The sequence below is a fragment of the Anastrepha ludens genome, chromosome 3 (assembly GCF_028408465.1).
Source record: "Anastrepha ludens isolate Willacy chromosome 3, idAnaLude1.1, whole genome shotgun sequence".
Taxonomy (NCBI): domain Eukaryota; kingdom Metazoa; phylum Arthropoda; class Insecta; order Diptera; family Tephritidae; genus Anastrepha; species Anastrepha ludens.
Genome location: NC_071499.1, coordinates 23332587 through 23348734, shown reverse-complemented (window position 1 = coordinate 23348734; position 16148 = coordinate 23332587). Strand labels below are relative to the sequence as shown.

General features: G+C 37.7%; 1 protein-coding gene across 1 annotated transcript; it reads right to left on the bottom strand.

Annotated features, from left to right (window-relative positions):
• Window positions 1-566: 566 nt before the first annotated feature.
• Window positions 567-16147, bottom strand: LOC128856613 (uncharacterized). Its single transcript, XM_054091923.1, has 8 exons — window positions 15968-16147; window positions 15493-15718; window positions 15068-15353; window positions 14620-15012; window positions 1902-2043; window positions 1558-1765; window positions 1137-1413; window positions 567-1069 (listed from the first exon to the last, which is right to left on the bottom strand). Exons 1-8 carry the CDS (start codon window positions 16032-16034, stop codon window positions 620-622), a joined length of 2049 nt encoding a protein of 682 aa, XP_053947898.1. The 5' UTR covers window positions 16035-16147; the 3' UTR covers window positions 567-619.
• Window position 16148: the final 1 nt, after the last annotated feature.

Sequence of the window (16148 nt, the reverse complement as noted above, 5' to 3'; positions counted from 1 at the left end):
TGTTGTACGTAACCTTCTCTCCCAATTAAAGCACGGAGGTACGTAGTCTGTGCAACCTGAACTTCTCTTTCCTACTGAGATGTGTCCGAAAGTTCTGCAGGTGAATACTCCCGCAGCCACTAATCTCCTCGCGGATTTCGCTGCCAGATTTTCCGCCATAAGATCAATAGGTGGCATGCTGAGTATCATTTCCAGCGCCGCCGTTGGAGTGGTTTTCATCGCTCCTGTTGGGCACAGAGCAGCAAGTCGCTGAGTCCTTTCCAGTAGCATTAAGTATGTCAGTTTTCTTGTCGCAGTCCACCATACTAGTGCCCCATACAGCCATATCGGTCTAACTACTGAGGTGTAGCACCAATTCATTAGTGAAGGTGGTAGACCCCAAGTAACGCCCAGCATTCTTTTACAAGCGTACAGCACATTACTGGCCTTTTTCACACTTTCCTCAACATTGTGCCACAGCAATTATTGTTGATCTTTGAGAAGTCGTTCGTTGTTGTCTCTGCTCGTATAATGGCCTAGATCGTCTATTATGCATTAAGCCATGAATAATGAATTTGTTTGCTGTTTTTTCTTTTATATTTTATTTAAAATTTTCGAACAAAGATTTCAATTCATGCATTCAGGCCCCTATGAGAAATAACCAAAACGAAAATGCCAACATAAAAGTACTACGCGCAATGGCCGCATTATTGCCAACAACTCCACCATAACCAATGGGACTAGGATTGCTATCGCCATCATCACTAAAACCAGCACCATCTTCAGTGAAACCACCCAACTCCTGGAATGAGTTCGTTTCGTTTTGTATCCACTTCACGTAGCTGGCCACATCAGCGTACACGCCTGGGTAGCCGGGTTCTGCACAGCCTACGCCAAACGACACTACGCCCACCAGTTTGCCAACACAAACCAGTGGCCCACCAGAATCACCGACACACGCATCGCGTCCACCTTCCATGTAACCAGCACAAATCATGACATCGCGTATGAAACCTCCATAATTAGTGGCGCATTGGCTCCTATTCACAACGGCCACATCAACCACCCTCAACTCAGGAGAGTAGCCGCCCTGGAAAATGATAAGAAATTAATGCATTTGAATTTAGCAGCAACTCCCTCCCACTCTGTTGTCGTACGTTTTCGGTGCGGCCCCAGCCGGATACCTGGCAAACGGTGCCTGCATTCAAATTGCGTTCGTCATTTAGTGGTATTGGGTAGACCTTTGTAAAATTCATCGGCACTGCAGCGTCCAAATGCAACACTGCCACGTCAGCTTCGTATGTGGTTGCATTGAAATTGGGGTGCACGGAGATTTTTGTCACGCCGAAAACTAACGAGTTATTGTCTCGCTGATAACGATTCAAATTTCCCAGAACCACTGAGTAATCGCTGGCATTGCGAAAACGATTGGCACTAGAATGAAAAAAAAAACAACAAAAACAAAAACCTTAAAATGCATAAACGCAGTAGCTCTACTGACTTTTTTTTTCTGTGGTGTTTACTTGACGTCGATCTATTCGTCTACATTCTTTCGTTGACATTCTTTTGAACACTCACCTCCATATGCAATGTCCGGCCGTAAGCACGGCTCTGGACGAGATAAGCGTACCGCCACATATGTGCCCGGCACCAAAAAACCAATCACTCGTCGTCAAGCGCACCGACACCTGATATCTCGTCCCTTCCCATTGCGCCTCAGTGCCATTAATTATTTTCGGTTCATTTTTGTGCAGGTTCTCAAGTGGATTGCTCAAGTGGCCAAACTCTTAGATAACAGGGGAAAATAATACATTTTTTCGATTATCATTCCAATTACTATGAAAATAAACTGTCTCCGTAGAGTTGGTCGCTTTTGAAAAAATATAATGAAAATTTACTTACCTACCCAACAAAATACTTACTTGCAGATTGTGCTACTTGAAATCCCAAGCAGGCGTAAAATATAAACCGAAAAAACCTTAGGAAATCCATACTTCTGAGCTGATTTATTGCAGAGAAATCACAAAAGCTATGATTGACAGAGCAATAAATCTGATAGGTTATTTAATCAGCAATGCATCGATTCCGCTACACCTCGAACGTAACTGTTGATATCACAACTGCGATTGGTACACCAACACCAAATGCAATAAATAAACGGAAGTTCACACTAACATAATTCAAAGAGGCGGATTGAGGAATTTTTGAAAGGGGGTTACCAAACATTCCTATTTTTCCGTCCTCTCGGACGAGGCCCATTTTTGGCTCAGTCTCTATGTAAAAACGCAAAATTATACAGTCCACAAGTGTTCTGTGAAGGAACAATGCATCCGCAGAAATTGGCTCTTTCATGCGGTTTACGTTTAATATTTTCGAAATGAGGAAGAAGACATTATTAGTCTTTAGTCGCCCTTGATATCTTCCTTTCCTTCTTAATTGGCACGATAACCGCTTACGCGATTTTGGCCGAGTTGAACAAAGCGCGCCAGTTGTTTCCTTCTTGTGCTAACTGGCGCCAGTTGGACACACCAAGTGAGGCCAAGTCCTTCTCCACCTGATAATTCCTTCCTCTTCCTCTGTTACCCCCAACTGGTACCGCATCGAATACTTTCAGAGCCGCAGCGTTTGTATCCATTTGGACGACACGACCCAGCCAACGAAGCTGCTGGATCTTTATTCGCTGCGCTATGTCTATGTCGTCATAAAACTCACATAGCTCATTGTTCAATCGCCTACGATATTCGCCACCGCCAAGGTGGAAAGGTCCAAAAATCTTGCGCAGAATCTTTCTCACAATCACTCCAAGCGTCGCTTCATCGTATGTTGTCATCGTCAAAGCTTCTGCGCCATACGTTAGGACGGGCATGATGAGAGCCTTGTAGAGTGTTAGTTTTGTTCGTCGAGAGAGGACTTCACTACTCATTTGCCTACCAAAGTAGCACTTGTTGGCAAGAGAGATTCTACGTTGGATTTCAAGGCTGACATTGTTGTCGGTGTTAATGCTGGTTCCTAAATAAAAGAAGTCTTTTACAACCTCGAAATTATAACTGTCAATAGTGACGTGGGTGCCGATACGCGAGTGCGCCGACTGTTTGTTTGAAGACAGGAGGTACTTCGTTTTGTCCTCGTTCACCACCAGACCCACTCGCTTTGCCTCTTTATCCAGATTGAAGAAGGCAGAACTAACAGCGCGGTTGTTAAGGCCAATTATGTCAATATCATCGGCATAGGCCAACAATTGTACGCTCTTATAAAATACTGTGCCTGAGCGATTAAGTTCTGCGGCTCTTACGATGCTCTCCAACATCAGGTTAAAGAAGTCACACGACAGCGAGTCACCCTGTTTGAAACCTCGTTTGGTATCAAACTGCTCGGAGAGGTCCTTCCCAATTCTGACGGCGCCGCTGGTGTTGAGCAACGTCATCTGGCATGATCGAATGGACTATGTAACGATGAACTATATGACTCAAGGCCGCGACGGACATCGTATTCAAAAAATAAATGACTTGAAATTATCTACCAGATTATAATAGAAAAAAATTCGCTCCAACCATATTTCTGTTTTGTATTATCATTTAAACTCTCAAGTTCTTAAAAATACACCCGCTACTTATTTATCTCTAATTAGTTGTATTTTTTTTTTATAAAATTATAGTTCAAACTACAACAAAAGCCATATAATTCACTGTTTCAAAGCGTGTGCAAAATTTGGAAAATATCAATAAAATTTTTTTCAAAATTTCAAAAACATTTCCAAAAATTCTGGTCATGCAGAGCAAGTTTGAAGTGGTCCAAAATCACATGGATTTCAGATTTTTTTTTTTGGCGATGTTGTTCTTCAATTTAACAAAAAAAAATTCGAGTGCTGCTTCTATAGAAGAAAATACATAACAAAAAAGATGTTCCCGATTTTTTAACCATTTCAAACTTGCACTTTATTATAACACAATTTTATAGGCTACGAGAAATCCCAAAAGTCTGACTAAAGGTTTGAAATTTTGATGGCATTTTTTTAATTTTCATTGACTATTGTACAAAATTTGAAAGTTTGAGTTAAATGGATTCTGTTGTAATATAAACTACCTTCCTCTTCTTCGTCTTCGCCATGGTCCCTTAGTTGGGGTCGGTCGTGTTCGTATGCAATCTCCAGGTTACTCGGTCCTGAGTTTACCCTTCGTTGACTTTGCTTAGCTGCATATCGTTTTTAATAGTGTTTAGCCAGGACTTAAAGGGTCGGCCAGGTAATCCCAAAAGTGGGTGTGAACCCGCATTCCACTCCTTCGCCTAGTTCCGCCACTGCTACTCGTAGATATGAATATTAAGTGCTTCAATATTTTCAATTAAATCGCGGTTCTGAGGCCATTTCCATGATAAAAAAGTTTAGTTAATGATTAGATAAAAATTCAAATCAAATCAGTGACCAGGCTGCTGTTTTTAAATCAAACAACTCAACACACAAAATTCAACTCAATGATAAAGAGAGTCTGCTAGATTGTGACCCACAAATTTCAGCAAACGCCAAATAATAAAATAACAAATTAATAACTTAAAAATATCTCTTTGAATACTTTAACTCAGCGTCCGCCGGTATGCAAATCTTGTTCTCAGCGGAGCGATAAATAAAAAAATGGTAGTTCTAGGGCACTGACTTTACCATAATTTGCTGTAGAGTACGCGGTGGACATATTGAATAATTCTATTTTGGGAATAATAAAAACCTTACGATAACCGAAAGTAGAACTTTTGCAGCCTTTCATCGGTGAAAATCAGCTGGCAGATTATTAGTTTCGCGATGCCATACGGCTCGGTAGGCGATGAATCTTCTAAATTAGCGATTTCGATTGGAATTCTCGCTCACCTAGATTTAACCGCAGCAGACTTTTTCCCTTAGGACTGCCTAGATGGAAATATGCCTACTCATAAACCTCAAACTCGACTCTCAATTTATAATCGTGCAAATACAGAAACAAAGAGAAAAAATTCAGAAAAAAAAGCCCAAGGTGCCGCAATACAAGACCAACTGCTTGATATTGTTAATGCGCGCTGAACCCATAAATCGGACTGAGAGAATTGAAATTTATGCATTTTGCACTGAATTATTTATAGTTCTCACCTGACAAGTATACGTAGTTGGAACAGCCGCGTCTCGGGGTATTCGGCAGTCGAATTCTTCTCGCTCATTCACACACTCGTCTAATCAGTCGTTGTTTAGATTTCAACCAAGTAACGTGAGGGCGTGCTATGCTGATTCTTTTCATATAATACCAACACAGTTTCAGTTTTTTCCTAAACAAACCGATTCAAAACGCCTAGTCGTCAGCCCACTAGCTGATTCTATAAAGTTCGCTGAGAGCCGGTTAACCGGACATACCTGCACAAATCTTTTCGTATATAATTTAATGGTATATAATTTTAATTTAAGGGGGTATTTTATGTAGTCTAGAAATTTGAAAAAATCGATTTTTTTTTCAAAACTCGATAGTTTAAGTATTCAAAAATATCTCCCTAAAAGAATTTTTCAAAATTCAAATTACAGTTACAACTATTTTATTGACGCCACAGCTAGACTGGCTTGAGTGGATGGCTGTAACAATAGGCATGTTTTTCTCGAAACTACTTCTTTCGATACGGTTGGCACGATATCTCAAGTTCTAATCAACCGATTTGCTTCCTTTGCCTTCTAGACTAGAATACCCCCTTAAGCTGATGGCCTAGCCGCTAATGCTTTAAAACCATTGTGATTGTAATTCATTACTTATCCAATTTTTAAATAAAAAAAAAAAATGTTATAAATAAGTTTAGGAATGCTCAGTATATAGAAATCTCCAAGGATGATAGATTTGAACCGTTTGCTTGTTAGCTATGGGGAAAAACATTGTGAGGGAAACTTTGGCTGGCACGTCATTTGAGAGAGACGAATGAAATGAAAACATGCCAGCTTACCAAAAAGTGTAAAGTGTGGTTAATTGAATACAAATTTGGAAAAAAAAGAAACAGCATAATTCGCGCATCGTTTTCAAAAGTATACGCATACCATGTTGCAGCTGCATTTACCCTATGATCAGAAAGTACCGGAAATGTTTAAATAAAGCAAAGCAGAGCTATTGTAAATTCCAGGCAAATTTATTTTATCTCCTTCAAAATATGACGTCTGAAGCAAAACACGTGTGCCATCATTTAGCCCAGTCCTCCATGCACCCCTGCTAGGCCGACGAAACGATGACCTTCAGCTCCTTCGTCGCATTCTTTTTGATCTCGTCTATCGACTGAAATCTCATTCCACGAAGTGGTAACTTCAACTTGGGAAACAAAAACAAGTCGCACGGGGCCATATCAGGTGAATACGGTGCTTGCACGACGGTATTTACTTGGTGTTTGGTCAAATAATCCAGCACAATGTGGACTTGGTGCGATGGCGCTTTATCATCATGCAAAATCCAAGAATTATTTGTCCACACTTCCGGCCGTTTGCGAGGTACAGCATCACTCAAACGCTTCAAAGCTGATAAATAATATTATTTTATTATTTATTGATTGTCTGGCCCGATGAAAGGTGCTCATAGTGCACTACGCCTTGGCAATCAAAGAAAACAGTCAATTAAACATTCCCGGTACTTTTTGATCATAGGGTATTTGCAGCACAGTGCAGTACTTCCTTACCTGTTCAAGGGATTTTAGACACACAGTGTAAAACTCAACTACAGCAATTCAAGGCAAGAGAATTAAAGAAAAAAATATATGTGGGCGATTTCTATAACATTGTTTTTTTCAGAATAGCTCCTCTTATGACGCTTAAAACCAAACACAATTTTATCCCCTGAAGCTTGCGGGCACATAATAAGGTACGGTGATACTTACACAATGTACTGTAATACGACCCGCGTGCTTGTGGGTTGCAAATAAAAATCAAAAGCAACAGACGATCCATGAGGAGTATAATAAAATTCGACTCATAACTGAAGTATTTAATCTATTTCAACTTTTTTAAATACTACCCTCCAAATATCGGGTTTTCCAAAAAAAAGGTGTTACTTTGATATTCAAAGAAAAATACCATTTTTTAATATAAATGATCGGATGTTTATTTCATTATAAAGAGGAAGGACTATTATATGCCGTTAATAGTGCAAAATAACATCAGGCAAATGACCACCACGACCATACTTACAGGACAATATCCTTTTCATGAATTTTTCCATAACCGAATTGCAAAGTGGCTGCCCTATGCCCTCGTTAGCCTCACGAATTCCATCTTTGAGGTCTTGAATCGACCCTGGGCTGTTGGCGTAGGCCTTCTCTTTCACGTGGTCCCAAAGAAAAAAGTCACAAGGTGTTAAATCACAAGATCTTGGTGGCCAATTGTGATCACCTCTGCGAGAGATAACACAGTCCGGAAACTTTTCCTGTAAAAGATCAATGGTTTCGTTGGTTGTGTGGCACGTAGCGCCGTCTTGTTGAAAATACCATCCAATTCCGGCCATAAAAAATCGTTAATCATATCTCAATAGCCCAATTCATTCACCAGTAACACCTGTTATTGGAAACCCCTATACAAACCACAGTTATTAATTTTTTATATTTTAAAATCGTTTTGTGTTATTAAAAATAATTAAATAAATAAACATTTCATGTGGCTCCCTTCACAAAGAAATTGTTAAAATAAAAATAAAATAATAATTACTTGTGAATTTATCGTATACATATATGGTATAGTATTTGGGCACCTCTCCTTAGAAATCGTCTATTAGAAAAGCCTAAGATATATTCCGTAATGCGTTATTGTTAGCTGCACAAATCATAAGTAAACTATTTTTTAATCAAATTAAATTCCATTTCATTTCCTACGTATTCTTCAAGTACATTAAACTCCTGCAACAGTTCATTCATTTGGCGCTTCAAGCCGCTCACCTAAGAACACCGCTATATAATCTGCACAACACCAACTAAGCATCTGAGCAAAAGGCTTTGTAAACAAAGAGTGAGAGCCAATTTCATTGCATCACTCTACATTAAAGAGCGAGACATTTTTGCTTTTGTAGCTCATTGTGCTCAGAAGTCGAATGGCAATTGATTTGCCCAATCGCACCGCACACAACAATACATTTACAACAGCTTAAAAACAAAGCTTATGTAATTAAAAAAAAGCAGAGCTTACTTTATTCAAATACAATATTTTTTTAGTTCTGTTTTATAAAAGTACATTTATTTATAAAAGTATTCCTTATATATGTAATGTTAAGTGCATAAATTGCGAAGCTCTGCAATTATTTCCGAAGGGAAATTTCGCGCTGAATGAGGAGCTCTGTTGGGGATTGTAATACATAGTAGACGAATGTATTCATTACGGTACGCCATGTAGTATGAGCAACATTGAATTCTGATATTCTTAATCACTTGCACATATCGTTTGCGCCATGGAAGAGTATGAAAATCGGCGGTCGGTAATCAAGAATAATAAAATAAAGAAATTACACTTTGCCCCCGACCCTTATTTTTGCCTTTATAGATTTTAATAATGAGCCATACAGTCGTCTACGTCATACTATTAAAATTTTCTAAAAAGTAGAATGGGATTGGTTACAAATTGTGATAATTTAATTATATTGTAATTAAGTAAATTAAAAGAATTAAATGCGCGGTGTCTGGTTACACTAATGGCTACGAAAAAATATATGCCCATAATCATGAAATAGGTCTGAGTCATATAATATATTTCTTGTCTTGAGATATTTAATGAATTGCGTTTGAACGAGTTAAGAAATATTTTTATATTATGCGATATTTTAATTTATAATGTTTTTAGTCTTGATTAATGGAAATTTATTATCAATATGAAATTTTATATGAATTTCATATGGAAATGTAATGTTTAAAACTCTATAATTGACTTAGACCATTTTCAAAATTAATTAAATGTCCTATAAATGACTTAATGCAATAAAGAACTATGAGTTTTATTTGAAACAGAAACTTTAATGAAATAATTAGTGAACATTTATTAATTATTTTTAAAACGTAATCCATTTTTATAATTTGTATAGCTTTTAAAATTCTTAAAATGTTCATGATAAATTGGAGGGATGTATGTAAGGTAGTAACATATAATAATTTTGTTTTTCTTCCGTTACTGGTCTAGGGGTGGTGTATAATGAAAGTAATTTAATATTTTCGTATATTTTTGGTATTCCTCTTTTAGGTGAAAGATCCAAAAGGTGGAATTTAGAATCCCCTAAAAAAGTTTTGTAGAACATTTTATAAGGTTCATTTTTCAAAAAACGCATCCATAGAATTTTCAACTAAGAGGCAGATTCGCCCATGGTATTTTTTACACTTTTTGTTATTGATTCTTCTAGTGACTTCGTCAAAATAAAGTCCGGCTGCGACATTCGTTTTACCGAAAATGGCTTTTTCCTTCTGCACTTTTCTATCAATTCATAATAATGCTTAAGGTTGTATAAGTAGTTGTTTTTTTTTTTCATTTCTATCAAAGCGAAATCACGGTCACTCGGTAAAAAGGAACGACCCGATACCAAAAACTTGAGGTCTATCGTTTCGATGTTATTATTATTTGACTGAGCAATTTTCATTCATGTTCATGCGACTTTAATGTTACAATTTTGGCCTGAACACGCGTCACTGTAAGCTATTACGTGTTTTTGAGTAGTTATAATATCCTCAACAAGCGCTAAAATTCATGATGATACTTCCTGTCCACGTCTTGATGCTATGTACATATACTAGAGTGGGCCGAAAAAAAACTTTTTTTAGGATCGAATTTTAATAGTGCGGAAAAGGTGCACTGTTAGACTAATATAGTGTGTGCCAAATTTCAGCCAAATCGAACGATATCTTCTGTCGCCAGCAGAGGCCTCAAGTTTTGAAATTTCAGTTTAAATTCTGAAAAATTTTATTTTTCCAGGATATTTTTTTTTCTCTATGCATACATTCCGGAGCACATTTCGTATACCTCACAGAAATAAGTATTTGTGCAAAGTTTTTTATACCGATGCCTTTCTTGATAGTAAAGGTTCATTTTTGTTTAGTATGCCAAAGTCTGTATTTACTGTCCAACTTAACTATTCCCTTGCAAAATTCTTCTTTAGTCATTATTCTTAGTAAAGTTATTACAAATTTGTGTTGCGAGATTTGGTTTTCATATGAAATATGTATACTCGTATGTGCAATCAGATATCAGTATTGATTTGGCAAGCATAGAGAGCAAGTTATCAAAAAATTTTGTGTTATTTGCGTTAGTATCATAAAGAAAAATGTCAGTAAAATAGATTACTTCGTTTGAACAAAGAATAATTGAATTATTGATGGGTTAATCTGTAGAATGCCACGTGGAAGACATTTATGCGTTGAAGAACGTGGTCAGATTAAAGGACTAAGCGAAAGTGGCAAAAGTATTCATGAAATTGCTGCTAGAGTAAATCGGCATAGGAATACCATCAGCAACTTTCTTAAAAATCCAAAAACATATGGACAACTCAAACGAAGCGGCAGGCCTACCAACATCGACAGCAAATGGAAACGAGAAATTCGTCATCTGGCTGCTTAAAAAGAAATGCCTTGCAAGAAAATTAAACACCATTTAAGTCTTAAGTGGACTGTCGACAGCCATATTTTTCCTGATTTTCATTCAAATTATTGTATATAAAATGAAGATGTCAATATATTTTTTTCAAAATTTGCATACAGTTTATTTATACATTAAAAAAATATAAAAAATCTTTTTTTTTATTTTAATCATTTAAAATGGCGGATGTACACTCAATTCTTCCAGGAAGGTCGCAGCGGGGCTTCTCAATCGGCGGGCATTGTAACATCGGCGTCAGTGACCTGAATACAAAACACCAAAAAATGTTTTGTTTATTAATGTCATAATTTCTATATGAATAAAAAAAATGGAAAAAAATTCGCGGAATAAAATGCTTCAAAAAAAAAATTAATTTTGAGGCGAATTTCCCAACTATTTTGGTTCGAAAAAATTATTTTTCGAAAACTTCAAACACATAGAAAGTAATATCATAAAAAATATGTGTTCAAAATTTCAGGCAGATCGGTGAATAACTTTTCGAGTTATCGTCTGCGCCAATTCGAAAAATATAGTTTTGAGAAAAACGCGTCTAAAGTTTGAATACAACGTAACTATACCTCTCCCAGCGCTCGAACGCAAAGAATAGAGTCGTCACGGTTGACGATCTATAATATAAGAAATACTTGAATTTACGTTCTAAAAATTTTTTGACATATTCTTAAAGGATTATATTAGCATTTTATGAAAAAAAAAATTTTGATTTTCGAAATTTTACAGGTATCTGTCCCCTTAAGGTCACCGATAGACGAATACAAAAAAAAAACGAAAAACAAACATTCTCGAAATATCAAGATTTTTCAGCAATTCGTAAATCTCACTTGCTCTTTTTCCACTCTTTTGTACTCCAATCACTGCAAAGCGATTATCCTTAGCCCCCCACTCCATTGTTAACAAGCGAAATTTAAAATTCTACCAGCTGACAAACTTCGCCATGGTGAAGGAGCTGAAGTATTGTGAGTCGGTTGGTCAGACACTTGTCGTCACCGAATCTGTTAAGAATAAGTCCCGCGAATTCATTAAGAAGTACATGGCGAAATACGGCGGCTCATATGTGAAACCCGCCAATGACCCGGAGTTCAAGGAGATACCATTTACCATTTTCATATATTAGTTTTTTTGTTTTTTTCTTTTTTTTTTTGTTTTAAGCGGTTACTACCCATTACGCAATCTAACTGGTAGTTAGTTTATTTTTAAATTTTATAAACAAACTGGGTTGTTATTCCAAAATCTATATTAATAAGCACTTCTCCATGAACTAATTATGCGCCTAGAATGGGAGATGCTAAAAAATGCATGTTACGCATTGGAATTGTTTTCTTTAAACGCGCATGTCAAAGAAGCCCAATTTATTCATAGAGATTTTTTTTTTTTTGCATTGATATAGCGGTAACGTCGACGTTACCAATCTTACAAATCCTTTTGCGAAAATTGCGCGGATTTTGTGTATACGTTGCTAAATATTCCCAAAACGATGCTGCATACCACTTTCTTACTTTACTTTAAGAATGAACACCACTGTGATTTAAAAAAAAAAATCGATTTTTTTGCATTTTCTTAAAGTAAATATATTCAAAAATATGTAAGAAAATGTTTACTTAAAATCTTGAAAATTGACAAAGTTATACCCAATACAATAGGTGCAGGTAGTGAGATACAATGGCCAATGAAAACTTTAAACGCGTTTTCTCAAAACGACTTTTCTGACCACGCGTGGCCTCGATTTCTCGAAGACTTATGAACCGATTTTAATTTTTTTTTTTTTTTTTAATATTTTTACATGTATTGGCTATAGTCGTACATAGCCGTTTTTAAAAATTGCAAAAACTAATATTTTTTCAAGCCTTTCGAAAACAAAAAAAATGGTAAAAACACAAACTCATTTTTCAAACCTGCACCATTTTCTCAAAAAGAAAGCCAAAATAACCGCCACGTACGACGATAGCCATTGATGTATAGATTAAGAACTTTTTTGGTTTTTTGCTTTCATATGATTTTTTACCGCTGTATCGTGGCAACCAGGGTGCATCAGTTTTTTATGACTTCATTGCATTAATATTAATAACAATTGTAATTTTTAATATTTTTTAATTAAAATTTGTGTCAGTTTAGTAGAATATATGTTAAATAAATTAAAATTTGTCCGATCCGCAAAAAATCATCCCTACTTATAAAAAAAAATTCATGAAAATCACTTAATTTTCATGCATTCACAGTGGTGTTCCCCCTTAATGGATGACTTCGAAATAATATTTAAAAAAAAAAATAATATAACTGTAATGCCTAGTAAACCAATATGTATGTATTCCCTTTTTATGTCGTATGAACAGGGTATATTTTTAGGGAATACTGAAATATTGTTTTTATGTTATAATTAGTTACATTTTATAATTCACCGCAAACACACAATTATGCAAACCTTGCTGAAATAAGCAGTAACTTTAACTTTGTTCTAATGACCGGACACGTTGAGGATTTCTTATTTTTCTTTTTACCAGAGCTTTTTTGCACTTCACGAAATAAATTTGTCACCCACATTCCATTTTCTTACTTTAGTATGTGAATTCCCGTATTTTGTTGCTTTGTTATTGAGAATGTCCACTAGACAAGGCTCTACTTTCATACTTGCACAACTATCAATGATCCAGTCCAATCACCACCCATTGCAGACGAAGAGCTTCCCGTTTTCACCACAGTTGGTTCTACGTAACCGGAACGACACGGATTTACAGGGTTTGATTGAAAAGTAATGAACCTTATTTTTTTAAGCAGTTTTATTAAACGTTTTGGCTTACACAACTAATATTCTACAAAATAGAACCCTTGAGCGTCAATACACCGCTGGTAGCGGTCCTTCCACTGAAGGAAACATTTTTTAAACTCATCCACCGGAATCGCGTTCAATTCGGCTGTCACAGTTTTTTGGATCGCCTCGATGGAGTCGAAACGCCTCCCCTTCAGCTTTCTTTTCAGGCGTGGAAACAAGAAGAAGTCCGAAGAGGACAGGTCTGGGCTGTAGGGAGGGTGGGGAAGCACCGGAACCCCTATCTTGGTCAATGCAGAGGTGCAGAGAAAGGCGGTGTGCGCCGGCGCATTGTCATGATGAGGGGTCCAATTGTTGACGAGGTCGGGCCGAACCCGGGCGACGCGGTTTTTCAGCCGAAGGAGCAACTCTTTGTAAAATGCCGCGTTTGCAGTGCTTCCTGGAGGTACAAACTCCTTGTGGACGATGCCTCGAGAGTCGAAAAAGATGATCAGCATGGTTTTGACCTTGGATTTCGACATGCGTGCCTTCTTGGGTCGTGGCGACTGGCCACCGTTTTACCTGGGCACTGGACCGAGATTGGTCCCCGTAAGCCTCCTTGAGTAGCCCAATGGTTTCGGTACTCGTTTTGTTTAGCTTTACGCAAAATTTGATCAAGTAACGTTGCTCCAACGATCGCTGCATTTTCGCCACTGCAAAATCCTAACACACTTTTAAAACAGCTTTCACGCGCGGAATGATGTGGACTGCACCGCTGTTGCCAGCGAACTGGGGCCGGTTTCTAGTGGAAGGGGAAGGTCCAACGATCATTTTCCCCCACCAGCCGATTCGGTTGATCGCTTGGCAGACGCTCCGCGCGAGAAGGCTCATTACTTTTCAATCAAACCCTGTATATCCGGCCAAGGACTGTCACTTCAGCAGAGTACTCCTCGTATATGTTTATTCCCCATGTTTATGCTGCTATAACAACAACAACTGTTTATTTTAACAAAATCAACAGAACTACGTTTTTCCATCAATTTCCAATTAAGCGATTTTATTGCAGCTCTCTGTATAATAACAACAACAATAATAACTTGTTTCTCCCTAAATATTTAGATTACGTAAATATAAAAAATTTAAGTATTAAGTTAAATACACGTAAAAGCTGTTTCATATCAAATAATTATTATTTGTGCGCTACTTAAAAATGAATAGCAAAAATATGCAACAGTCATACGCAACAACTCTCCTCCTTGGCAATTTCATATTCACCTCCAATCAACACATTTTAAATCTATGCCACTTTTGACCATATCGAACTAATCAACACACAGAAAATTCCCCACACTAGTTGCTGCAGCCTACAACTTCGGCCCATAGCACCACTGTAATAGGTGTAATTAAATGTGGAGTTCGTCAGCAACACCCAGTCATAGTACTCGGAGACATTCGCATAGACACCGGGGTAGCCGCGCAGCGCACAACCATTGCCCCAAGAAACAACACCTGCCAAAGTGTCATTGCATGCCAATGGACCACCAGAATCTCCCTGACAGGCGTCTACACCGCCAGTCTCCAGGTAGCCAGCACAAATCATACCCTGAGTAATGGCGCCTTCATAGCTGGTGTTGCACTGGGACGAAGCGACAATCGGGACGACAGCACTCAATAGTTCTGGCCAAACTATGCCCTATGGAAGCGTAAAATAATAACCAAGTAAATAAATATGAACAATTTGTACTCACGCTTTCCGTTATGCCCCAACCGGTCACCGTACAATTGACACCCGCTGACAAGGCCAGTCGGTTAAGCGAAATTGGTGCTACAGTTGCATAATTTTTAGGAATCAAGCCATCTATGAAAAACAATGCCACATCGTTTTGGAGTGTTGTGCGATCGTAATCAGGATTTGGCACCACTTCCAGTACATTGAACTGCAGCGTATATGGAGTGACCTCGTACAGATAAACAGATCCCATAACTAAGGTAAACTCGCTGGCGGCACGATATGTGTTTGGCGTCACAGCGGAGCTGCGGGGAAACGCAAAAGCTGCTATAATGCGTAATATATGAACACACGTAGATACATATACATACATATGTATGTATACATATTTACGCAGTATATATATATGCTTGGGTGTGTAGCCTGTAAAATATCGATACTCACTTGACGGTACAATGCGCCGCTGAAATAATCACGCGCGTTGTTATCACCGATCCTCCACATATGTGGCCATAGCCGTAGTTAAACTCGTTTTTCTTTAGACGCACCGAAACTTGCCATGGTGCACTTGTAATGCCCACAGGCGAGCCACCTATAATTTTTGAACCATTTTCCGTTAGCAAATAGGGACGAGGTACTTGCGTTTGGTTGCTTTCATTGTTGGGTTGGGCTGTGAAGATAAAAAATATAGCACAGATAATCGAGTATCAAACGGAATTTCCCGCTATTTGATTTTAAGTCGCTCCTCAGTACAAAGCTTTGTCGTCATACCAAGAAATTTATTTCATTTTCCTTAAGACAACAAAATGTCCTTTCCTTGAGGATGCAGAGTATGCATAAAATGTTTATAAAAGCATCACTTTGTTTTCCACCCTAAAGTTACTGCACATTTTTAAACTATTTTTTTTTTATCACTCACATGCTTGGATTGACGCAGCGTTTTGTAAAATACACCAAATTGTGAAAAACCCAAATTGTAGCCACATTTTCAAGTGTACACTAGTCTGCGAATGAAATGGTTAGTCATACTCCCACCCGTATTATGTCAACACAAATATATATACATATCTACTTGAACACCACCAGCAAGTCAAAAGGCG

What these genes read in the sequence shown, in the direction of transcription:
- LOC128856613 (XM_054091923.1), bottom strand. Translation starts at nt 16,034, where the DNA reads ATGTGGCTACAATTTGGGTTTTTCACAATTTGGTGTATTTTACAAAAC. An exon ending in GCGGCGCATTGTACCGTCAA is followed by an intron (nt 15,354 to 15,492) that starts GTGAGTATCGAT and finishes GTTTCCCCGCAG; the next exon opens with CTCCGCTGTGACGCCAAACA. An exon ending in GCCGGACATTGCATATGGAG is followed by an intron (nt 1,414 to 1,557) that starts GTGAGTGTTCAA and finishes TTTTCATTCTAG; the next exon opens with TGCCAATCGTTTTCGCAATG.